This window comes from Nomascus leucogenys, chromosome 3, assembly GCF_006542625.1.
Source record: "Nomascus leucogenys isolate Asia chromosome 3, Asia_NLE_v1, whole genome shotgun sequence".
In the NCBI taxonomy this organism is placed as follows: domain Eukaryota; kingdom Metazoa; phylum Chordata; class Mammalia; order Primates; family Hylobatidae; genus Nomascus; species Nomascus leucogenys.
In genome coordinates this window covers 91,747,852-91,773,427 of record NC_044383.1, presented here as the reverse complement: position 1 = coordinate 91,773,427, position 25,576 = coordinate 91,747,852, and the positions used below count along the sequence as shown (strand labels likewise).

General features: G+C 41.4%; 1 protein-coding gene across 2 annotated transcripts in view; it reads left to right on the top strand.

Annotated features, from left to right (window-relative positions):
• Window positions 1–25,576, top strand: part of PREP (prolyl endopeptidase) — a 127,097-nt gene that overhangs the window by 56,754 nt on the left and 44,767 nt on the right. The window contains exons 8-10 of one of the 2 annotated variants that reach the window (XM_030809517.1): window positions 12,425–12,616; window positions 16,900–17,097; window positions 22,164–22,267. In XM_030809517.1, the coding sequence (XP_030665377.1) occupies window positions 12,425–12,616; window positions 16,900–17,097; window positions 22,164–22,267 (494 nt within the window). The remainder of the gene's footprint in view (window positions 1–12,424; window positions 12,617–16,899; window positions 17,098–22,163; window positions 22,268–25,576) is intronic. The other variant, XM_030809518.1, reaches the window with a different exon arrangement.

Below are 25,576 nucleotides of genomic sequence, written 5' to 3'. Positions count from 1 at the left end.
TGGAATAATAGTTAATACTGTTTGTGTAACATTTCCTGTGTGTCAGGTTCTGAGCTACAAATGTAGGCATCTCATTCAGTCTTCTCAACAACTTCCAAGGAGCACGAATTATTACCCCCAGGAAACTGAGGCTGGTGAGGCCAACTAGCTTTCCTAATGCCATTTAAAGATTTGGATCCCTGTCAGCTTAACTCCCAGGCCTGTGTTCTAACTGTTAATCATGTGGCAGACTGAGACAGAAGGAAGCCATTCAGGACAACAGCAGCCCGTGCGCCCTGCAGCCTCAGTGCCTGACCACTCCTTGCATTTGTTGTCGTGACATGTCCAGCCCTTAGAGTTTTTGTAAAGTATAAAAGCACTTTAGCTGCCATTATTAGGGAGCTTGCACAGCATTTTCTGTGAAATGTAGTTAATATAGTTTAGTTGATGATTTTTCAAAGAAAGTAATAAAAGTATGACTTTGCTCTAGGAAAAGCATAAGATAATTTATTTTAAACTAATCTTCACTCAGTAAATGAATCAGTCCCCACCAAGAAGCAGGTTTATAAAAAGTAATTTTAACATTTGAATGTAGAGAGGTTTGGGAATTGAAAATTCTTTTGGCTTCAGAGTGAATAATGCCACTTTATAGACAAAAGAACCTCAGAGAAGGTAGGCAAAAAGTGAAAGGGTTAAAGAGTTAAATCATGTTTCTTTTTAAAAAGTAATTTTCCTGTTTTCCATTTAAATCAACAGTGTTCTAACTTGCGAGTAGCAAAAGTGAATGAGCCCCATTGTTGAACTGGAATACCTTTTCTCTTGATTTATTTCTCTACCAAAGCCCTGTAGAACAAGGTTTCAGGAGAGCAAAAGAATTTCAAGAGCTCTCATGCAAAACATCTGGCCCTGTGAGGGCCTATACTTTGGACTATTTTTCCAATTTTATAGCTAGACTTTTGTGAATCCAGCCACATTCCTTATTCTAAATGAGCTTATGACTTGTACTGTGTATTTATGGCTAAGGTTAATGCTTCAGAATTTGGTGGCAGACAATAATTTACACCTTTCTGTTGTTTTTTGTTCATTGGAGCTTGAATGATTTTTTTTTTACTTTTTTTAAAATTATACTTTAAGTTCTAGGGTACATGTGCACAATGTGCAGGTTTGTAACATATGTATACATGTGCCATGTTGGTGTGCGGCATCCATTAACTCGTCATTTACATTAGGTGTATCTCCTAATACTCTCCCTCCCACCTCCCCCACCCCACAACAGGCCCCCGGTGTGTGATGTTCCCCATCCTGTGTCCAAGTGTTTTCTCACTGTTCAGTTCCCACCTATGAGTGAGAACAAGCAGTGTTTGGTTTTCTGTCCTTGCGATAGTTTGCTGAGAATGATGGTTTCCAGCTTCATCCATGTCCCTACAAAGGACATGAACTCAACCTTTTTTTTTTTTATTTTATTTTTATTTTTTGAGACGGAGACTCACTCTGTCTCCCAGGCTGGAGTGCAGTGGCGCAATCTCAGCTCACTGCAAGCACCACCTCCCAGGTTCATGCCATTCTCCTGCCTCAGCCTCCTGAGTAGCTGAGACTACAGGCGCCCGTCACCATGCCCGGTTAATTTTTTTGTGTTTTTTAGTGGAGACAGGGTTTCACCATGTTAGCCAGGATGGTCTCGATCTCTTGACATCATGATCCGCCTGCCTCAGCCCCCCAAAGTGCTGGGATTACAGGCGTGAGCCACTGCGCCCAGCCAAACCCGTCCTTTTTTGTGGCTGCATAGTATTCCATGGTGTATATGTGCCACATTTTCTTAATCCAGTCTATCATTGATGGACATTTGTGTTGGTTCCAGTTCTTTGCTATTGTGAATAGTGCCACAATAAACGTGTGCATGTGTCTTTATAGCAGCATGATTTATAATCCTTTGGGTATATACCCAGTAATGGGATGGCTGGGTCAAATGGTATTTCTACTTCCAGATCCTTGAGGAATTGCCACACTGTCTTCCACAATGGTTGAACTAGTTTACAGTCCCACCAACAGTGTAAAAGTGTTCCTGTTTCTCCACATCCTCTCCAGCTCCTGTTGTTTCCTGACTTTTTAATGATCGCCATTCTAACTGGTGCGAGATGGAATCTCATTGTGGTTTTGATTTGCATTTCTCTGATGGCCAGTGATGATGAGCATTTTTTCATGTATCTGTTGGCTGCATAAATGTCTTCTTTTGAGAAGTGTCTGTTCATATCCTTCCCCCACTTGTTAATGGGGTTGTTTGATTTTTTTATTGTAAATTTAAATTCTGTGTAGGTTCTGGATATTAGCCCTTTGTCAGATGGGTAGATTGTAAAAATTTTCTCCCATTCTGTAGGTTGCCTGTTCACTGTGATGGTAGTTTCTTTTGCTGTGCAGAAGCTCTTTAGTCTAATTAGATCCTATTTGTCAATTTTGGCTTTTGTTGCCATTGCTTTTGGTGCTTTAGCCATGAAGTCCTTGCCCATGCCTATGTCCTGAATGGTATTGCCTAGGTTTTCTTCTAGGGTTTTTATGGTTTTAGGTCTAACATTTAAGTCTTTAATCCATCTTGAATTAATTTTTGTATAAGGTGTAAGGAAGGGATCCAGTTTCAGCTTTCTACATATGGCTAGCCAGTTTTCCCAGCACCATTTATTAAATAGGGAATCATTTCCCCGTTTCTTGTTTTTGTCAGGTTTGTCAAAGATCAGATGGTTGTAGATGTGTGCTGTTATTTCTGAGGGCTCTGTTCTGTTCCATTGGTCTATATCTCTGTTTTGGTACCAGTACCATGCTGTTTTGGTTACTGTAGCCTTGAAGTATAGTTTGAAGTCAGGTAGCGTGATGCCTCCAGCTTTGTTCTTTTGGCTTAGGATTGTCTTGGCAATGCAGGCTCTTTTTTGGTTCCATATGAACTTTAAAGTAGGTTTTTCCAGTTCTGTGAAGAAAGTCATTGGTAGCTTGATGGGGATGGCATTGAATCTATAAATTACCTTGGGCAGTATGGCCATTTTCACAATATTGATTCTTCCTACCCATGAGCATGGAATGTTCTTCCATTTGTTTATGTCCTCTTTTATTTTGTCGAGCAGTGGTTTGTAGTTCTCCTTGAAGAGATCCTTCACATCCCTTGTAAGTTGGATTCCTAGGTATTTTATTCTCTTTGTAGCAATTTTGAATGGGAGTTCACTCATAATTTGGCTCTCTGTTTGTCTGTTATTGGTGAATAGGAATGCTTGTGATTTTTGCACATTGACTTTGCATCCTGAGATTTTGCTGAAGTTGCTTACCAGCTTAAGGAGGTTTTGGGCTGAGACGATGGGGTTTTCTAAATATACAATCCTGTCATCTGCAAACAGGGATAATTTGACTTTCTCTTTTCCTAACTGAATACCTTTTATTCTTTCTCCTGCCTGATTGCCCTGGGCAGAACTTCCAACACTATGTTGAATAGGAGTGGTGAGAGAGGGCGTCCCTGTCTTGTGCCAGTTTTCAAAGGGAATGCTTCCAGTTTTTGCCCATTCAGTATGATATTGGCTGTGGATTTGTCATAAATAGCTCTTATTATTTTGAGATACGTCCCATCGTTACCTAATTTATTGAGAGTTTTTAGCATGAAGGCTGTTGAATTTTGTCAAAGGCCTTTTCTGCATCTATTGGGATAATCATGTGGTTTTTGTCTTTGGTTCTGTTTATATGATGGATTACATTTATTGATTTGTGTATGTTGAACCAGCCTTGCATCCCAGGGATGAAGCCCACTTGATCGTGGTGGATAAGCTTTTTGATGTGCTGCTGGATTCGGTTTGCCAGTATTTTATTGAGGATTTTTGCATTGATGTTCCTCAGGGATATTGATCTAAAATTCTCTTTTTTTGTTGTGTCTCTGCCAGGCTTTGGTATCAGGATGATGCTGGCCTCATAAAATGAGTTAGGGAGGATTCCCTCTTTTTCTGTTGATTGGAATAGTTTCAGAAGGAATGGTACCAGCTCCCCTTGTACCTCTGGTAGAATTCGGCTGTGAATCCATCTGGACCTGGACTTTTGTTGGTTGGCAGGCTATTAATTATTGCTTCAATTTCAGAGCCTGTTATTGGTCTATTCAGGGATGCAACGTCTTCCTGGTTTAGTCTTGGGAGGGTGTATGTGTCCAGGAATTAATCCATTTCTTCTAGATTTTCTAGTTTATTTGCAAAGAGGTGTTTGCAGTATTCTCTGATGATAGTTTGTATTTCTGTGGGATCGGTGGTGATATCCCCTTTATCATTTTTTATTGCATCTATTTGATTCTTCTCTCTTTTCTTCTTTATTAGTCTTGCTAGCGGTCAATCAATTTGGTTGATCTTTTCAAAAAACGAGTTCTTGGATTCATTGATTTTTTTGAAGGGTTTTTTGTGTCTCTATCTCCTTCAGTTCTTCTCTGATCTTAGTTATTTCTTGCCTTCTGCTAGGTTTTGAATGTGTTTGCTCTTGCTTCTCTAGTTCTTTTAATTGTGATGTTAGGGTGTCAGTTTTAGATCTTTCCTGCTTTCTCTTGTGGGCATTTAGTGCTGTACATTTCCCTCTACACACTGTTTTAAATGTGTCCCTAAGATTCTGATTTGTTGTGTCTTTGTTCTCATTGGTTTCAAAGAACATCTTTATTTCTGCCTTCATTTCGTTATGTACCCAGTAGTCGTTGAGGAGCAGGTTGTTCAATTTCCATGTAGTTGAGCAGTTTTGAGTGAGTTTCTTAATCCTGAGCTCTAATTTGATTGCACTGTGGTCTGAGAGACAGTTTGTTATAATTTCTGTTCTTTGACATTTGCTGAGGAGTGCTTTACTTCCAAGTATGTGGTCAATTTTGGAATAAGTGCGATGTGGTGCTGAGAAGAATGTATATTCTGTTGATTTGGGGTGGAGAGTTCTGTAGATGTCTATTAGGTCTGCTTGGTGCAGAGCTGAGTTCAATTCCTGGATATCGTTGTTAACTTTCTGTCTCATTGATCTGTCTGATGTTGACAGTGGGGTGTTAAAGTCTCCCATTATTATTGTGCGGGAGTCTAAGCCTCTTTGTAGGTCTCTAAGGACTTGCTTTATGAATCTGGGTGCTACTGTGTTGGGTGCATATATATTTAAGATAGTTAGCTCTTCTTGTTGAATTGATCCCTTTACCATTATGTAATGGCCTTCTTTGTCTCTTCTGATCTTTGTTGGTTTAAAGTCTGTTTTATCGGAGACTGGGATTGCAACCCTGCTTTTTTTGTTTTCCATTTGCTTGGTAGATCTTCCTCCATCCCTTTATTTTCAGCATATATATGTCTCTGCATGTGAGATGGGTCTCCTGAATATAGCGCACTGATGTGTCTTGACTCTTTATCCAATTTGCCAGTCTGTGTGTTTTAATTGGGGCATTATCCCATTTACATTTAAGGTTAATATTGTTATTTGTGAATTTGATCCTGTCATTATGATGTTAGCTGGTTATTTTCTCTGTTAGTTGATGCAGTTTCTTCCTAACATCAATGATCTTTACAATTTGGCATGTTTTTGCAGTGGCTGGTACTGGTTGTTCCTTTCCATGTTTAGTGCTTCCTTCAGGAGCTCTTGTAAGGCAGGTCTGGTGGTGACAAAATCTGTCACCATTCATTTATCTGTAAAGGATTTTCTTTCTCCTTCACTTATGAAGCTTAGTTTGGCTGGATATGAAATTCTGGGTTGAAAATTCTTTTCTTTAAGAATGTTGAATATTGGCCCCCACTCTCTTCTAACTTGTAGAGTTTCTGCCGAGAGATCAGCTGTTAGTCTGATGGGCTTCCCTTTGTGGGTAACCCGACCTTTCTCTCTGGCTGCCCTTAACATTTTTTCCTTCATTTCAACCTTGGTGAATCTGATAATTATGTGCCTTGGAGTTGCTCTTCTCAAGGGGTATCTCTGTGGCGTTCTGTGTATTTCATGAATTTGAATGTTGGCCTGCCTTGCTAGGTTGGGGAAGTTCTCCTGGATAATATCCTGCAGAGTGTTTTCCAACTTGGTTCCATTCTCCCTATCACTTTCTGGTACACGTGAAAAATCAGACTACATTTGATCTTTTCACATAGTCCCATATTTCTTTGAAACTTTGTTCGTTTCTTTTTACTCTTTTTTTCTCTGAACTTCTCTTCTCGCTTCATTTCATTAATTTGATCTTCAATCACTGATACCTTTTCTTGCACTTGATCGAATCGGCTACTGAAGTTTGTGCATGCATCTTGTAGTTCTTGTGCCCTGGTTTTCAGCTCCATCAGGTCATTTAAGGTCTTCTCTACACTGTTTATTCTGGTTAGCCCGTCATCTAATCTTTTTTCAAGGTTTTTAGCTTCTTTGCGATGGGTTTGAATATCCTCCTTTAGCTCGGGGAAGTTTGTTGTTACCGATTGTCTGAAGTCTTCTTCTCTCAACTCGTCAAAGTCATCCTCCATCCAGCTTTGTTCCGTTGCTGGTGAGGAGCTGTGTTCCTTTGGAGGAGAAGAGGAGCTCTGATTTTTAGCATTTTCAGCTTTTCTGCTCTGGTTTCTCCCCATCTTTGTGGTTTTATCTACCTTTCGTCTTTGATGATGGTGACGTATAGATGGGGTTTTGGTGTGGATGTCCTTTCTGTTTGTTAGTTTTCCTTCTAACAGTCAGGACCCTCAGCTGCGGGTCTGTTGGAGTTTGCTGGAGGTCCACTCCAGATGCTGTTTGCCTGGGTATCACCAGCAGAGGCTGCAGAACAGCAAATGTTGCTGCCTGATCCTTCCTCTGGAAGCTTCATCTCAGAGGGGCACCTGGCCTTATGAGGTGTCAGTCAGCCCCTACTGGGAGGTACCTCCCAGTTAGGCTACTCGGAGGTCAGGGTCCCACTTTAGGAGACAGTCTGTCCGTTCTCAGATCTCAAACTCCATGCTGGGAGAACCACTACTCTCTTCAAAGCTATCACACAGGGACGTTTAAGTCTGCAGAAGTTTCTGCTGCCTTTTATTCAGCTATGCCCTACCCCCAGAGGTGGAGTCTACAGAGGCAGGCAGACCTCCTTGAGCTGTGGTGGGCTCTACCCAGTTTGAGTTACCCAGCCGCTTTGTTTACCTACTCAAGCGTCAGCCATGGCAGATGCCCCTCCTCCAGCCTCACTGCCACCTTGCAGTTCAATCTCAGACTACTGTGCTAGCAGCAAGCAAAGCTCCGTGGGCATGGGACCCTCCAAGCCAGGCGTAGGATATAATCTCCTGGTGTGCCGTTTGCTAAGACTGTTGGAAAAGCACAGTATTAGGGTGGGAGTGTCCCGATTTTCCAGGTACCATCTGTCACAGCTTCCCTTGGCTAGGAAAGGGAATTCCCCGACCCCTTGCACTTCCTGGGTGAGGTGATGTCCCCCCCTGCTTCGGCTCATGCTCCGTGGGCTGCACCCACTGTCCAACAAGCCCCAGTGAGATGACCCGGTACCTCAGTTGGAAATATAGAAATCACCCGTCTGCTGTGTCACTCATGCTGGGAGTTGTAGACTGGAGCTGTTCCTATTCGGCCATCTTGGAACCTCCCTCCTGGAGCTTGAATAATTTTCATTTGTGCCACATCTTCAGGCTTACCTGATTAGACAGCAGTACTGAAGGAAATTTCTACTGTGCTTTGCCTTCGGTGCATACTTTAGTGACTTTGGATAGGGAGGGGTCATAACAAATATCACTGGCTCCAGGACCTTGTCAGGCAGAAACCATAAGGTGGTTACTTTGTGAAATAAAGGTTTCACATCAGGAAATGCTTTATTGTTGGGGGAACATTTAAGGAATCTGACATTTCACTGAGCCAAGATTTCGCTCTACAAATGTCATAGTCCAGAAAATTGTTTCATTGTTCTTATTATAAACAAATGTACATTTCTTATTCTCTTCAAATTGTGTATTACCAGCTAATATTTTACTTAAATTGTTTTTCTTTTAAGGAATGGGGATTTTTTTTAAAAAGCATTGTTTTATGTACACCAAGATGAATTACCTTTGAGTGGATCACCTGCTGAGTAGTCTTTTGAGGGTAGTAGTTTGTCACTGGATAAAAAAAGCTAATTGCAACTCAGATGCAGTTTATGAACCTTTTTTCAAGTTAGTTGAAAATTAGTTGTAACGATGTCTGTTTCTTGGAGTTTGGCAGCTTGTATACTCTGAATAACCTCCCAGTTGAAACAACTGAAATGTAAAAACTTTATAAAGCATCTTTCCAAATACATTGCTTAGTTGGCATGAAAGAAGGGAATCCATAAAGACCAAAGATGAAATGAAAGCAGGAATGCTGGAATGTGAGCTGGATTGTCCCTGAATGTTTCTGCTGGGGAAAGAGGAAAAGGGGGATAGGAAATAAAGCATAATTGGGAGTCAGCTGAGACATACTGTCAATGTAAGGATGACTGATAAAAATAAACTTGCCAGTGGAGAGGCTGGGGTTGGGGAGTGAACAGTAAGGAAACCTGCCTGTCTTTACCTAGGCACTAGGAGGGGTAGGGGAAGACAGGATGTGAATTCTCCTAAAACACGAGAAAGGCCATCACATGAGTGCAGGTTGACTTGGTTGTAGCAATGAGGTCCAAAATCCTCATGCCAAGAATTTAATTATAGTGCTGTCAGGTTGGTTGCATCCCAAGAGGCAAGAAGGGAAATGCACATCTCTGAAAGAGTGCTACTTCAACCCAGGCCTCCAAGAATTTCCACAAATCAGCGGTTCACAGTAAAGTCATAAATCAGATGAAGAAATTCACCAGCATGAGAAATTAGAGCCAGCAGAAACACTGGCTGCTGGCCAGTCAAATTATCAGATTCCTAGTGAAAAACGAATACGGTAAATATACTTACACAGTGTGATGCTCCTTTTAAAAAATAAACAAGAAGCTTGGAAGGATGAGCAATAAATAAGATACTGTAAAAAATGACCAGCCAGATTTGGAAAATGGCTAAGTAGAACTTCTAGAAATTAAAAAAAAGATTATTAACATTAAAAATTCAGTTATTAGGCTAAGGAGGAGATTAGACACAGCCAAAGCGATAATTAGTGAAACAGAATGCAGATATATAAAGAAACTACCTAGAATACAGCCCACCATGAGGTGGACAAACATTGAGTTTATAGACCTGGAAGTTTATAGGCACAGAAAGAGCAGACTGTTTCCAAAAATAATAAACTACAGATTGAGACAAACCATTTTGCAGAAGACAACTAGAAAAGCTGGGGAAAATGCCGGTCTGAAGGCATCACATAGCTAATGAGAAAGTGAATGATAACTGGTCTAAGATACTACCCTGAGAATGCTGTAGCTATTTTAATATGAAAGTAGACTTTAAAGCAGAAAGCATCACTAGAGATAATACTTCAATAAAAGGTTCAATTCAGTTTTATTTAGATGTGATACTTCTTTGTATATCTAACATGATTACAAAATACAGGGAGCAAAAATTCATAGAAATATGAGCAAAACCAGACAAATCCACAGGCCTAGACAAACATTTTTTAATAGACCTTTTATATGACTGACGGAATGACTAAAAGAAATCAGTAAATATATAGAAGATTTGAACAATCTGATTAACAACGTAATAGGCATGTTTAGCATATGACACCCAACAACTTCAGAATACACATTCTTTTCAATAACATATGGGAATATTTTAGTTTATGTATATTTTCTTGAGACAGGGTCTCGCTCTGTCACCCAGGCTAGCGTGCAGTGGTGTGATCTCGGCTCACTGCAACCTCCATCTCCTGGATTCAAGCAATTCTCTTGCCTCAGCCTCTCGAGTAGCTTGGATTACAGGTGTGTGCCACCATGCCTAGAAAATTTTTTGTATTTTTAGTAGAGACAGGGTTTCGCTATGTTGGCCAAGCTGGTCTCAAACTCCTGGCCTCAAGAGATCCACCTGCCTCGGCCTCCCGAAGTGCTGGGATTACAGGTGTGAGCCACCATAGCCAGCCTCAAATCGCTTATTTTAAATTTGAGTTTTTATTAAGGGGAAGGTATTAATAGTTACTTTTTTAATTTTTTTTTTTTTTTTTTTTGAGACGGAGTCTCGCTCTGTCAGGCTGGAGTGCAGTGGCTCAGTCTCAATCTTGGCTCACTGCAAGCTCCGCCTCACGGGTTCATGCCATTCTCCTGCCTCAGCCTCCCGAGTAGCTGGGATTACAGGCACCCGCCACCACACCTGACTATTTTTTTTTGTATTTTTTAGTAAAGACGGGGTTTCACCGTGCCCAGGATGGTCTTAATCTCCCGACCTCATGGTCTGCTGGCTTTGTCCTCCCAAAGTGCTAGGATTACAGGCATGAGCCACTGCACCTGGCCCTATAATATTTTTATATTTACCTATTATTCCCAGTTTACAGTTAAGAAAATGAGGCTTAACAAGGAATAAAGAGATTGCTCAAGGTCACCCAACTAAATAGTGTTAGAACTGGGGTTTTAATCCAAACATATATGACCACAGAACTCTATGGTGGAATTTATTTCCCTGTTAAGTTTAATTCAGTAACAAATTATATGAAGATATGCTGCTGAGATGAATGAGATAATGAATGTAAAATTGCCTTGAGAGATTCAAGGAATGGAAATGAACTACCCAAATTAGTGTAGCAATTTCACTGTGAAATTAAAAGTAGATAATTGGAGAATAGCTAAGATCAGGCATTGCCTTTTAGTAGTTTAGAAGTCATAGAACTTTTTTGTTTATAGAACTTTTGAGATGTTCTCTGAACATCATCTGTGTCAAACACATGGTAAAACAGATGTTTTTCCAAGGGATTTTAGTGGTTTCAACTTTAAATATTAAAAGTGGCATTTAGTGAGCTATTTAAATGATGATGATACGGACATATTGAAGATTTACTTTAGTGATGATCATCTCTAGTTCTTAGTATTAAAGACTGGAAAATGTCCCTTTTGTGCCATGCAAATTTTATTTTGTATGTTTCAAGTTACCTGCCACTCAGTTTTGTGCCAAGTATGAAACAGTGAATGAAAAGACAAAAAATAAGCCAATAAATACATAATTGTATCTTGAGAAAGAGCTGGGCGCTAGGTTGTGTACGTGTAGTCCCAGCTACTCAGGATGCTGAGGCAGGGAGGATCTTAGGAGCCCAGGAGTTGGAGGTTGCAGTGAACTATGATCATGCCTGTGAATAGCCACTGTGTTCAAGCCTGGGCAATGTGGAGAGACCGTATCTCTTTTTTGTTGTTGTTATTGTTGTTGTTACAGAGTCTCGCTCTGCTCAGGCTGGAGTGAAGTGGTGCAATCTCAGCCCACTGCAACCTCCACCTTCTGGGTTCAAGCTGTTCCGTGCCTCAGCCTCCTGAGTAGCTGGGATTACAGGCGTGTGCCACCACGCCCAGCTAATTTTTGTATTTTTAATAGAGACAGGGTTTCACCATGTTGGCCAGGCTGGTCTCAAACTCCTGACCTCAAGTGATCTGCCTTCCCTGGCCCCCCAAAGTGCTGTGATTACAGGCATGAGCCATTGCGCCCAGCCGAGAGACCTCATCTTTTAACAAAAATAAATGAATGAATAGATCTTGAGAGAAGTGCTGTGAAGAAACAAACTGGGTGCCGATTAAAAGTGGCATCTAATAAAGGCCAATGCCAGTAAAGGACAGGGAGTGAGGCAAGTGTTGGAACCATCTGAAGTTGGCTAAGTGGGAAAGGACTGTAGCATGCAAGACCATGGGAAGGAATTTGGATTTTATTTCAAGTATAATGGAGAAGTCATTGAAAGTTTCTAAGGGCACTAACATGGATCAGTTTAGAAGATTGAGATACTGTGGTGGCTGCCATACTGAGAAAATCAAGAGTGACAATGGGAAGACCAGGTAGGAAGCTAATGCTATAGACCAAGAATTCTCAGACTTGGAACTATTGACCTTTTTAGCTGGCTGCTAATTTGTTATAGGGCTGTTCTGTGCATTGCAGAATCTCTGGTCTCTACCCTTTAGGTGCCAGTGGTAGCCCCACCCTCAAGTTGTGACAGCCGAAAATGTCTCCAGACATTTTCAGATGTTGCCTGGGGGTGAAAGTGTCCGTGGTTGGAAGCCACTGCTGTAGAACACAAAGACTTGGGAGGGAGGCGACCACTTGGAATGGTGTGATGGCAGGAGAGGTGGAGAGAAGTGCCCAGATTTGAGGCTGGCTCAGTTAGAAGAGGATTTACCAGATCTTGTGGGGGTGATGGGCCGGGAAGAGAGGTCCTTCATTCTCCCCTCCTTGCCGGGTTTTTCAGGGGCTCCTTAGCATTTTTCAATTCACCCACAACTGGTTCTTGCTCCTTTTCATGCCCTAGATCTTCCAGATATCTCTGCTTTATGTTTTGAGGATAAGAAAGATCCACCCTCCCCTCCCTACACACAAAGCAACACCATTTTTAAACATTAAAGAGATGATGAGAATGCTTGGTCTCTTGCCAGGAATCCTAAAGTGGGTAAAACTGATCGACAACTTTGAAGGAGAATATGACTACGTGACCAATGAGGGGACGGTGTTCACATTCAAGACGAATCGCCAGTCTCCCAACTATCGCGTGATCAACATTGACTTCAGGGATCCTGAAGAGTCTAAGTGGAAAGTACTTGTTCCTGAGCATGAGAAAGATGTCTTAGGTGAGAACACGTTACTTGAAAATTGTGCTCTTGTTTTTGATGAGAACATCAACAAGTTAGTGCGTCTCTCATTCTCTAGTGACCTGTTACAAGGTATAAAACCTTCAACCTGTAATCATCAGGAATGAAGTGTCTAAATAGTTCATCCAAGTTTTCATTGTGTGATATCTTTGTAGCTTAGTACTATATCATGTAGAAATGCAAGGTCTTCATAAAAATTGTAAAGGTAGGATTTCAGACTTCCAAAGTACTGCTTTTTAAAAAAATATATCAGTTGTCTTTGTATACTTAATATCTGGTAATAATCACAAACATTTAATTTTTAAAACTGTTTAGATTTAGAATCCTTAGCTTTAAGCTTTTGATTAACCTTTGGCTATTTGCATTATCCCTGTTGTTGATATTAGTGTGGATTTAGAGCCCTCTTATTAGAAAAGGGAATAGACTATTGTCAGATTGAATTGAAACCATCGCAGTTGCTGCTTTGTGCAGTGAACTACATTAACCTCTTGAGAATGTCACTTCCATATCAGTCGTGTTTCACAGAGAGCCTTTCAGTTCCCTTTTATTCATTCTCTGTGATTTTTCCAAAAATAATATGCTGCTTTGTAAGTTATTTATTGCATGAAAGTTGATTTTGACTACAATAAAACTCATTAATTTGGGGACAGTTTTTTACACAAAAGAAGAATTCAGTACTATTAAGCCAATGAAGTTACTTGGTGGTGGTGAACTGCTGCTGCTGGGTAGAATGATGATAAAATATAAAATAGGACCATTTAGAAATGCAAAATATATGGTATATAATGAGGAAAAAAAGTCTCCTTTGAGATCTGCAGAGTGGCCCTAAGATAAAGCAGTCCTAAAATGTGTTTTTCAGTGAATTAAAGCACAGGTCTTGGAGTCAGGCAGATCCATGTTCAGGTCCTTGATCAATAAGGAGCTATTTCTCCCTTGCTCAAGGTGGTATGCTTTCTGTGCCTGGAAGGTATTTAAACCTAGCGTTGCTTGGAGTTGGCAGGGGAGCAGCTGAATCCAGCTGCTTCTCTCGGGGTCACAGGTTGCTATGGGCACTTCCTGCTGGTCCCTTGTTTCTGCAGGTCCCTTGGCCCTGGAGAAAGCACTCCTGGGTGTTTTCTTGAGAGTCTGTTCAGCCCCTGGGCACCTGACTGCACCCCTCAACCTTCTTGTACTTAGATCTCTGTACCCCTTTAGGCAGTTCTATTGGACAGGACCCAAGACAACTGCATGCCTGCTCGAAATTCACATCTGTAAACCTGAGACAGCAACCCATTCCAGGCTCTTCCTCTAAAGTAGTTGGCCGTTCTCCTGCCTTTGAATTTCCAGGCACAGTCCTTTTAACTTGCAGGTTTGGATCAGGCACCGGTACTCTGTCTGTGTCAGGCTGGGGTTGGTAGAAAGTAATAATCTTGTCACCCTCCCATAGGGTGGGGGACTTACAGGCAAGAGCAAGAGGAAATCTTACCACCTGTCTCCTCAAAACCCTCTGTTCACATTCTGACCCTTATTTATATTTGGACAAGGGACCTATGAGTCACAGAACAGATTTTTGACCATTTATTTCAGTATCTTTGTTTAGTGAATCTGTTTCTAGTCACTTTGATAGCCTGATGGCTTCTGTCCAAACTGAGGCAGGAATGTCCCCCTAAGGGTAGTTATAGCCGGCAGTTAGTGAGGGCTTCCTACGTGCCAGGTTCAGCACTGTGTTCATCATGCACTGACCTCATGTGTTGCTGCATCCAAATGAGACTTGGGTGGCATAAGTCTTCATGTAGGTGCTCCAGGAGTTTTTCAGGCACAAGTCAGGATTAAACAGTGATTCTTGTATAGGACATCATCATGGATGTTGTAACTGTTTCCCAAGGCATCTGAATTTCCACCATTTAAAGCCAAAAGAGGGGTTTTAACTATGCCTTAAGGTGACATCCCATCTTATAGATGTAATGAAATGCAAATTAATGCTAGGAGATTTTGTTGTGGGGGGGTGATATATTTGTATAACCTTCCTTCTGAAAGGTTATAAGATTTTCAGACTGGAAAGGGGAAACCATCAGTGTTCACTAGAACTCATCAATTTAAAGAGAAGCATGGTTGAATTTGAATGTGCCATATATCATTAGCACAGAGCGCCCTATTAAGAATAAAAACTAGAGATGAGTCATAAAGTACAGTGATAAAGTCAGAGCTTTTATTAATGACAGTCTACAAATCACCTTGTCCTTTTGTTATTCACTTTTGTCTGTTTTATAATTCTGATGTACTCATAGTTAACACAGATTGATTATTCTTTGACAGCTATAATTTACTTCATTTTTCCCCCATACTTTGGTCTCTTTAAAACATTAAGCCATATGAAATATGTTGCCTGATTGAGGTTTTTTAAAAAAGTGCATTGGAGAATGAGCAAATTACTTTTGGTTGTGTGAGTTCTTCTTTATGTCCTCACTTGAGAAAGAAAAGTTTGCCATAGTAATCTCAGCAGCCCGAGATCAAGGCCCCTGGTGATCCTCAGGGTTCCCTCTGGCCAACATCTTGTTTTTCATGTGGGTAAATTCTAGCATCCTAAAAACATGAACTGCTAGTTTCTTGGGTTATAAAAATAAGCAGTGTCAAGAACCCCACCCTACCACATGAAACCCAAGAAAGGCTTGTCTGTTCAGCACATGTGACCTGTCCCCTACAGCCCTGTCCTCACTTCCACTTGCTGTGGTGTCTCTCCCTCTGGGTGACCTGGCCCTACCTCAGGCAGACCTCTGTGCTTGTCCTTCATTTTCTCCTTTCCTCATCACCTCTCACTCCTACTCTCCCAGCTCTGTCACTGAACACTGTCACTGAAAGTTGCAGCCCTGGGAGTTGAGGAGAACTCATTTCTCTACCTTACTCTCCATATCCCTGCAGGCATCAAGCCCTGGCTATTCTTCTTGGGAAATACCTTTCATTTGTTTTCTTTCCTGCCCAGACTTTATCCCCCGCTTGATGTGGTGTTCTCCCCGGCTTGTTGCAATAGTGCTCTTACTCTTCTCCCCTCCGCCCTTGTTCTGCATTCAGCTGTTAGACACATGCGTCCTTTATTAATGCCATCTTTATGTTGCCCTTGTGTTCAAACAGTGGCTCCACAGTCACAGGTAACTAAACTCCCCTCTACCTAGCTCACTGGATGGCCTATCAGGCCACCACCAGCATCTCCATCTGCCCCGAACTGAACAACTCTTCCTCTTGAAAACAGATCTCTCGTTTGTTCTCTTTACCAGTCTTCCTTCTGTCCTTTCTGTTCCTTTCCCCTCTCCTCATTCCTGGCTCTGGCCTTCGTGCCAGGAGTCGCCTATCTTCCTGCACCTCATCCAATAGGATGCTGTGCTTTTCCTGCTAGCCCCCATTTCCCCTCCATCTCCACACTCCTGTACTTGAGACTCAATTCAGCCCTTGCTTTAGGGCTGTCATTTATTTTGGATCCTCAACCAACCAGTCACTTACCCTTGTTTATGGTTTATTACTTGCATTTTTATATGATTTTGTCTCACGAGCAGAATCGACCTCATCTTACTACTTGTCTCTCTGGCACTTTGCAGGGAATCTGGTGGATAACAAGGGCTTATTACATTTTGATCTAATAAACAATCCTGTCAGACATGAACCATGATTTGACTTTTATTGTTTTCCTCCTTATAGCTCCTATATCATGATAATAGGCACAAAATAGGAAGGCAGGGTTACTATTCCACACATTATCTAGGTCATCAGAAGCCCCTGGCCCAAAAGTATTTTATTTCCTTGGGAAATAAAATAGCCATTTATTAAAAGAATATGTTGAAAACTAGATGAATGATTAAAACCAATTATAAGGCTGAGCACGGTGGCTCATGCCTGTAATCTTAACACTTTGGGAGGCCGAGGTGGGCAGATCTCTTGAGGCCAGGAGTTCAAGACCAGTTTGGCCTACATAGTGAAACCCCGTCTCTACTAAAAATAGGAAAATTAGTCAGGCATGGTGGCACACACCTGTAATCCCAGCCACTTGGGAGGCTGAGGCAGGAAAATCCCTTGAACCTGGGAGGTAGAGGTTGCAGTGAGCTGAAATTGCACTACTGTACTCCAGCCTGGGCAATAGAGCAAGACCCTGTCTCAAAAAAAAAAAAATGTAAAAGCGACTTTGCAAGTCTCATTGCTACATAGCCCTATGTGAAGCTCTGGAACTGTTGCTCAAATATGTTTTCATTAATTTTTAAAATTGCATTAGGTTTTTTCTCTTCTTATCCTTTCAGAATGGATAGCTTGTGTCAGGTCCAACTTCTTGGTCTTATGCTACCTCCATGACGTCAAGAACATCCTGCAGCTCCACGACCTGACTACTGGTGCTCTCCTTAAGACCTTCCCACTTGAGGTCGGCAGCATCGTAGGGTACAGCGGTCAGAAGAAGGACACTGAAATCTTCTATCAGTTTACTTCCTTTTTATCTCCAGGTAAGTGTTTTTTCACTGTTGCTGTTCACTTTAAAAATCAGACTGGTGTTTGGGTTTCTTTGGGGAAATGGAAGTATAATGCTGTGTTATTGAAAATCACATATGCTGTATTACAGCCAAAATTACTTAATGGGAATAAAACGGTAGAACAGATGCCCAGAACAAAGGGAAATGTAAACGCCTAAAATGGCACTCTCATTAATCTTATATTCCAAGTCCCTGTTCTTCTGGAGGCAGGAACAGCTAACGTTCTAGATCGATTAAAAATTAGTACCAATGGGCCAGGCACAGTGTCTCACTCCTGTAATCCCAGCACTTAGGGAGGCCGAGGCGGGTCACAAGGTCAAGAGATCGAGACCATCCTGGGCAACATGGTGAAACCCCATCTCTACTAAAAATACAAAAATCAGCTGGGCGTGGTGGTGCACGCCTATAGTCCCAGCTGCTCGGGAGGCTGAAGCAGGAGAATCGCTTGAACCTGGGAGGCGGAGATTGCAGTGAGCCGAGATCGCGCCACTGCACTCCAGCCTGTCAACAGAGTGAGACTCCATCTCAAAAAAAAAAAAAGAAAAATTAGTACCAATGAATACAACGTTTGATTCAGTCTTTGGTCTGTATGCACAAGAACACAGTGCAGATATAAAATGTAAAATCTTTAGCTACATCTGACAAAAAATGTTTTCTGGAATAAGCTGAGAATCAATTCTGCTGTTGTTAAACTGAAATAAAATGTAATTCTTAAAGTATAGTCTTACATCATGAAAACGTGTGTCATTTGGTTCTAGTAGGAAAGGGAAACACTTGTAAGTTGTGGTTTTACATTTCATGGTACGGGTTAATTTTCCCCAAAGTAAACATAGCTCTCTTTTTAACTTAAAAAAAAAAATTGGTCACATTCATTTTGCTTTGTTTTGTTTTTTTCCTCCATTCTGTCCATCTGCACTGTTTTTGTAGCGTCATGGCCATACACACACTGTGATTTGTCCCAGGAGTCTGGCTCAGTTGGCAGTTTGTAGTTGACCAGGCAGACCCTGTCCTAAAAGCAATCTGCCTGAAAAAAGTCGGCACTTTCCATATGCACATATGTTGAACTCCTCCAAAGCGCTCTTTGTCCCACTCAGTTTTGCTGCAGTCGTTTGGTCATTAGACAAAAAAAGCAGTCTTAGGGGAGAGCAAGGCAGGTGCTCAAGTGGCCCTGTCCTCCTCTTGGGATTTAGCCAGTTGACAGTGATGTCTCATCACTTTTATTTTGAGCCTCTGAGTCACAGAGCAGGCAATCCATAAGGAATCTTACTGTGGTGGCAGGTTGTTGTCAGAGTTATTAAAACCAAAAGAATGATGTTCTGTAAATAGGTCTGATAGTATACCTTGAAAACCTAGCAGGCTTTACTTTCCCAATCACCTTGCAGTGGATCAAGAGAAGCTAGGAAAAACACCCACAAGAATGTGGAAACCGTGCGAGGGCCAGAAGCCAGGGAACGACCGTTCAAGAATTCGACTTCAGGGTGTCCTGCACCTACCCCCCCATTCCCTCTTCCCCCTAGAACCTGGAGTACAGCAGCAGCCAGTGGACAGATGAGGAAAATCATTTCTTCTAGATAGCCATTCTTAGCCTACTGCCACAGGGCCCACAGTTTATTTCCTCAAATTTACACTGGGTACAGAAGTTTTACTTTGGAAAATGTCGTATCTTAAACAGTTTAAATAGATAAAGGACAATAAGGAGGGCAGTGAGGGTGACTCACCTGCTCTTAATAAAAGCTGGAGTCCCCAAAGGCCTGTAAACCTTCTTCAGTGACCGCATGTGACCATTTATGTCAGGAACAAGCTCATCATTACCTGGGGAAGAAAGGGCTTATTGTCCAAGTGTAAAATGTTGGGTTCTGTGCCAAACGATGAAATATTATCCGTGACTATGGCTGTGAAATTTGAAAAGAGAAGTGTGTTCCTCGTTCTGTACTGCCAGACATTTTCTGACCAAGCTTTAATTTTCTGACCAAGCTTTGTCTGTCTCTTTTTACTAGTTTTGCCTCCATTTTTCTCTTTTCTCTCCTGAATGCAATTTGATTTCTAAAACCAGAGAATGGGGCTTCCGGATTCAGATCTTGTGAGACCAAATGCAAAAACAGCCATCAGATAATTAGATTAGATCTCATGAAAGCACGGATTGTCAGTGTGTGTATATACACATCGGCTCACAAGTAGTCTTGCACTGGTGTCTGAAGGCTAGCTGTTCACTACTACAGTAAAGAGCAGAGGTACTCAATTATATGTAAAGCCCCAGGGTCACAAATAACTGCAGCTCCAGCTTCCTGCTGCAGACATTTGGTAACTCTGGCAGGTGCACACCAGCTGACTTTGTTTTCCTCGGAGGTACATGGTGAAAACACATCTTGAGCCCAAGCCATTTATGACTTACTTTGGCACCTTGAGTCACATTTGGAAGAAAACAGGCAGCCATAGCAGCTTAGAGCACAGTGCACTTATTCCCTGTGGTTCATACCACTTAGTAGCTGAACCAGTGAACTCTGTACTTGTGGAACCTTGGAGAGTTGCCTAGGGTGAGCTCCAGACCTGCATGTTATAATAATCCGGTAGAGCAGTCCCATTTGCATGGCTCTGGGAGTCAGGGGTGAGAAATCATAGAAAAGCCTTTCAGGGATATCAGGGAAAGGCAAAACTTTTTGAGACTTGTTTTTGTTTTTTTCTTTGAATAATGTTAAAACCCAACCTAAAATCAGTTAAAACAAAATCTCCATGGGTTACAAAGTTTGCCGCCTTTTTACATACGTGACTTTTCGGATCCCCTGATTCTTGTTTTGGTAGCTTCTCCTAGAGTTGTCTCTTTCTCCTGACTACTCCTACTTCTCCTTACATTTATTTCAGATTACACTGGGAACATACCAACTGATCTCCCTGCCTCCTTCTCAAGTCCAGATACCTCCTCTGGCCTTAAGGGACTTCCATAAGTTCAGTTCTCTTTTTTCACCCTTAAACTTTGAAATTTATTTCCTAGCGATCACCTGACCAACTCTGGTTTATGATTCTAGGATGTTTTCTTCAAACCCCACCTTCCTTGTTCTTATCCTCTGAGCCAAATCAGATGGGACACAAAGCATCATTAGATTATAGGGATTCACATTATGCTGTGAATATGCAGTGGGCTAACCTAGATGGATCTATAAATAGAAAGTATCGATAAAATATGTTAAGTGCCAGTACCTTCAGGTTTAACACAGCCTCCTTCAAGGTACGACTTCTGGTGCACAGGACAGAAGAATAGGGAGGTCAGGCATTTTGAAACTCTTTCCGTGACAGTAACCAGCCCCTGTTGCATATTTATTTCATTCTGTGGTCAGATTTGATGTCTCAACCTTTCTAGATAAACAGGCATTTAGAGTATATTTCCTACTCATTGTCTTTCACTACAGAACTTGCATTCTAGTACTTTGGTGCCTTGTCTCAGGTCACTGAGCTAGCAACTTTCAGAGCTGGGAATTTTGGCTCCCTAGGCCTTTGTCATTTGCTGTACTACAGGTCGTGGTGATGCCAGGGTGAGGCAGGTGCTCAAATGGCACATGCTTGGTCTGCACTCTGTCTTTTTGTTGTTGTTGTTTGATTATTTGTACTTTTTTTCAAGGATTCACATCCTTTTTGTATTTGTGGGGTCACCAGGTACTGATCAAGAAGCTCTTAAAAATTAAAATATACCACAAGAGATAGCCTTTTACCCCAAGATTACATTTATTTAGGCAAGTACAGTATTCAGTATATCTGGTAAATTAGAATACCTGCTCACAGAATGGAATTGGAAGTATATATAAAGGTATATTCGAACAAATATCCAAGCGTAACTTAAACTAAGAAAGTCAATACTTGAGTCATGTTATATATCTTACTGTCAGCATTAATCGTATACCCTGTTATGGTAACCTTAAAACAGTTTGTCTGCAATCATGAGAATTGAGACAACATTCATAAGGATTAGCAGCTATGCTGTTCACGGATCTAAATGTATTACTGCTTTCCAGTCAGGGGCAGCATATTGTTTCCCAGCTGTTAGTGAAGTGCATACACAGAGGAGTCGAGAAGAAAGAAAGGACTGACATTTTAATAATGATTATTCCATTTAAATGTGCCCTGTGGGAGTACCGTTTGGTTTTTGGTTTTCCAGCAAGTACTGATGGGATCACTAAATCAATTTTTCATATACTTGACACCATATGTTTAAAGTATTATGTGGGGAGGTGCTATTTCCACACCAGCCACTCTGTGGATGACTAATTCTGTTTTATAAACCACAGCAGTGTCATTGTTTTCAAACATTAATGACTTGTCTTATTATTTCTTTGATTTAGTTCTTAAATGTTAGAAAGTAGTAGCATTAAATTTGGGAAATGTTTAATTAGTGTTACATAAGCTGGAATTCTTAGTATATATATTAATCATTTTGTGTTGTGCACAATTACTGGGATAATCCAAATTGGAAAAGCAATTTTGAAATATCTACTGGTCATCTTTGGTCCGTGATTGCTGTCCACATGAGTGTCCACAGATAGGTAGATGTCAGGTAGCAGGAGCCCCAGAGTGTTTATCAAGAGACCCCTGACTGGCTCTTGACCCTGGGCAAATCACTTGAGTTTTTTGTCAGTCACCTCCCAGGTCAAATGGCACTAGATGAAGTCTACCATTTTTTTGACCTGCATTCCTAAGTGACCCAGCTTGGGGAAGACCAGTTAAATTTCCGCAATTAGGTTTCTCACCTTTTCTCATATTCACAGAATGCATTAGAATCTTCTAAAATGTATACACTTACTAGTGTTGTAAAAAAGAAGGCTGCGTGAGATGATGAGGAGGAGGATGAACACTTACATAGCACCCCTCATGCCAGACTCTGTTCTAAGCACTTGTCTGCAGTGAGCCTTCGACTGTAGTGGGGATTAACCAAGTCCCTGACAAATGCTCCTCTCTTGCCGTTGCTGGCATTTGGTTGTGGTTTGTGATCCTTGCCCCCTTTACATCTAGTGAGTCCCGTAGACTAAACCAAGCCTTCTTCTACTTTTTAGGTATCATTTATCACTGTGATCTTACCAAAGAGGAACTGGAGCCAAGAGTTTTCCGAGAGGTGACTGTAAAAGGAATCGACGCTTCTGATTACCAGACAGTCCAGGTATGGAGAATATGATCTCATTAATGTGAGAGTTAGGAAGTGTGACTTTCAGGCTGGGCCATTTACACTGCAGCTTATCAGAAGCGGTGGAGGTAATTCATGGTAATACAGACAACAAGTATTTTGGAGCCCCCACTGTTGACGGTCATTGAGCCAGGCACTCAGGATTCAGCAGTGAGCTGGCGTAGTCCCTGCCCTCCCATCCCTGCAGGTTCTGCTCCTGTGGCTGCTACTCTTGACAGGAAGCTGGAGTTCTTTGTCTTGGGGGCCCCTGTTGTAACATTTCTGTCTGTGTCAATCTGCTTGCTTGAATATGGGTTGTGTTCTAGCTCAGGTCTTTTGGTGTTGTAAATAACATGGGGATTTGCTCTATGTAAAGTATTGACTTTAGTGCTGTGAGTCAGTGTTTTTAGTCTGAAGTTCATGTGCATTTCTGTATGGCACAGCGTAGACACTCAATAAAACATTTAAATGAATAAATTAATTGTCATGTCACCACAAGCTTCGTCTTTGGCCACCATCTTTTCAGGTTAAGAATCTCCTTTTTTGTTTTTTCAGCTCCCCAAGGGTACTGAGTCTTCCAGAAACTGAATCACTGGTTGATTGATGATGATGAAGAATGTCTCTGTTCCTTTGCAATGAGAGGTCACCAATAGGGCACCAGGTGTTTATCAAGGCCCTCCCACCTGGAGGGCTGGACCACACAGGCCACAGATTAGGAATCAGAACATTGTTTGTGAAGGAAGATTAGAACAAAGAGCGCTGGATGTTCCCCACCATGTTTCTGTGAAACTAGGGCATTATTATAGCTTGGTGAATTACCCTTCAATTGTCTAGAAATGGTCTAGATGATAGGCTACATCTAGATCATGAATAAAGCTTTGTTTACTAAAACAGGTGGTGGGCTGGATTTGGTGTAGAGCCATGATTTATCAGCCCCTGTTCTATATCAGCAGTTGGCAAACTGGTCTCCTGTTTTATTGGAGAACACATGCCCATTTGTTTACATATTGTCTGTGGTTGCTTTAGCACTTAGAGTGGTTGCAACAGAAACTCTGTGTCCCAGAAGGCCTAAAATATTTGATATATGGCCTTTAAGAAAAAGTTTGCAGAATCTTCATCTATGTAAATAGCATTTAAAAGCACAACATTCTTGATAGACATACAGGGCCGAGAAGACATACAGGGTCAAGAAGCTCTGTCAGACAGGCCTGAAATCCACCTGGGACAAGTCATTTAACCTTTCTGCCACAGTTTGTTCAACTGTAAAGTAGAGATTGATAGTATCTGTATTTTAGGATTCCTGTGGGATTATTAAGAGATAAGGTATATTCAAGATCTGGCAATAGAATATAATCCATTTTTTTAATCAACATTAGAAATAAATATAACAGACTTTTAGTTTCCTATTTATTTGGCTTCTTGTTTTGTTTTCATGGTGAGCCATTGCCAGGAGCGAGATCCTGTAGGGGCCTGTAGCCCCTGTCTGGTATTTTCATGGTTCATAAATTCACCCTCATCCTATATCAATCTTTTAACATCTGTTCACTTTTAGTCTAGCATTCTTTGCTCATTTTTTTTCCTCTAATTTGTAGAAAATGTGTCCCTATCAGTTGTGACATTTGGTCTTCTCAGGGCCTAGTTCTGGTCCTTGCCTGGGTATCCCCAGCAAGGATAGGTGTGCCTCTCCTATCAAGAATGCCAGGGACACCCAGGCAGCACCCAGCAAGTGTTCTCTCCTCTGCTCTCAAGAGCACAGTCTCAGCTGCCCTAGGTAGGTCAGGGTACGGTTGCCTGAGAGAGATCCTGATCTTCTCATGTCTATGAGGGGGCTTAGCTCTGTGTAAAAAAAGACATTGTTTTCCTCTTTTTTCCACTTCCCACAAACATTTAGTACCCAAATGTATAATTGCCTTTGGAGTCTGGGGAAGGGAAGGACCCCTATAATAATGACAGCTGCCAGGGAGGCCGCTTCTTCCAGGGAAATACCTCTTACTACTTAGTATGAGTGGAGTGTTTCCCCTATTAGATGGCTTTTTTTTCCTATTCTGATAATGGTAATATTCTTTGTAGATGACAAGCTAGTTACCACCTAATATGTATTGTTTTCATTTACAAATGAAAAGATAAACATGACAGCTAAGCAAGTGCTTCTGTGGAATACAAACCTACCAGCCACATACATAGCAGCCTGGAATGTCCAGGTTAAACCGAGGAGAACATGTGCTTAGGCGCTGCCAGGTGCCTGTGGCACTGGAACACTCCCAGAGTTTCCCTGTACCTGGCTCTCCACTTCCCAAACAAAAGTTCCTGGCATTGAGCCTCTTAAATACTTACAATTTTTTATTTGCACTGCTGTAATAGGAATAAAAAGACTCATGGTAAATATTTAAACAGTAACTGGACAGTACAGATCTTAATGCGTTGCTCTTCATTTCCATATTTAGAAAATGCAACTTTGCCCATAAACAGGGTATAGCCTCTATGTATAGTGCCAATAGGAGATTTTTATCTACTGATTATATACCTCATACATGTTGTACTATTATTAAAATAGAATTCTTTCATTGTGTAAAAGGTGCCTTTGAAACACAGTATGATGTCACAACACCATTGACTTGTATGGCTTAAAATCCGTTGTGCAGTGGTTTAGATTCAAGTGTATGTGTGCAGCAGAGCTTTGACATGCAATGAGAGCATGACAGATGTTCTCACATTTTGATTAGGCTCTTGGCAGTGTTGCCAACAATGACCTGCCATTGTAAAAAGCAGACTCTGGAGAGGGATTTGTGGATGAATGGAAAGCATCCTAACGGTGTGTAATAGAAGCCACATTTTTTGCTTCTATTACATTTTATTTTCATTTTCAGTTACTTTAGGATAATGTTACTTTTGATTCCACTTGACCCTGGGGTTTATATTTACCCCATAGGTGACTTGAAAAGAGTATCTTATCTCCCAGGCTGTGTTTCATTTCTTTGTTCATTCTGTGAGGCATATTATCATTTTGATGTGAATATTGCAGCACAGATTACTCTGCATGGTTAGTCAACACTGTGACCAAGAACCTCTTTTAATAGCACTGCCTACCTGGTGGTGTAGCCGATAAAATAGACCAACCACGGAGGAGAAGGGCCAAAGAAACATGGCTAAATGAGCCACAGAGTGCTCCTCTTCGTGTGATCTGTTAATATATTCCCTTAAGACCCTGAGCATCTCGACTGGGAAGGTGAGGGATCTGGTGTCGTATTTTACAGACAGACACAAAACAGAGCTGCTGTCTATACAGCCTTCATCCATTCCTGATTG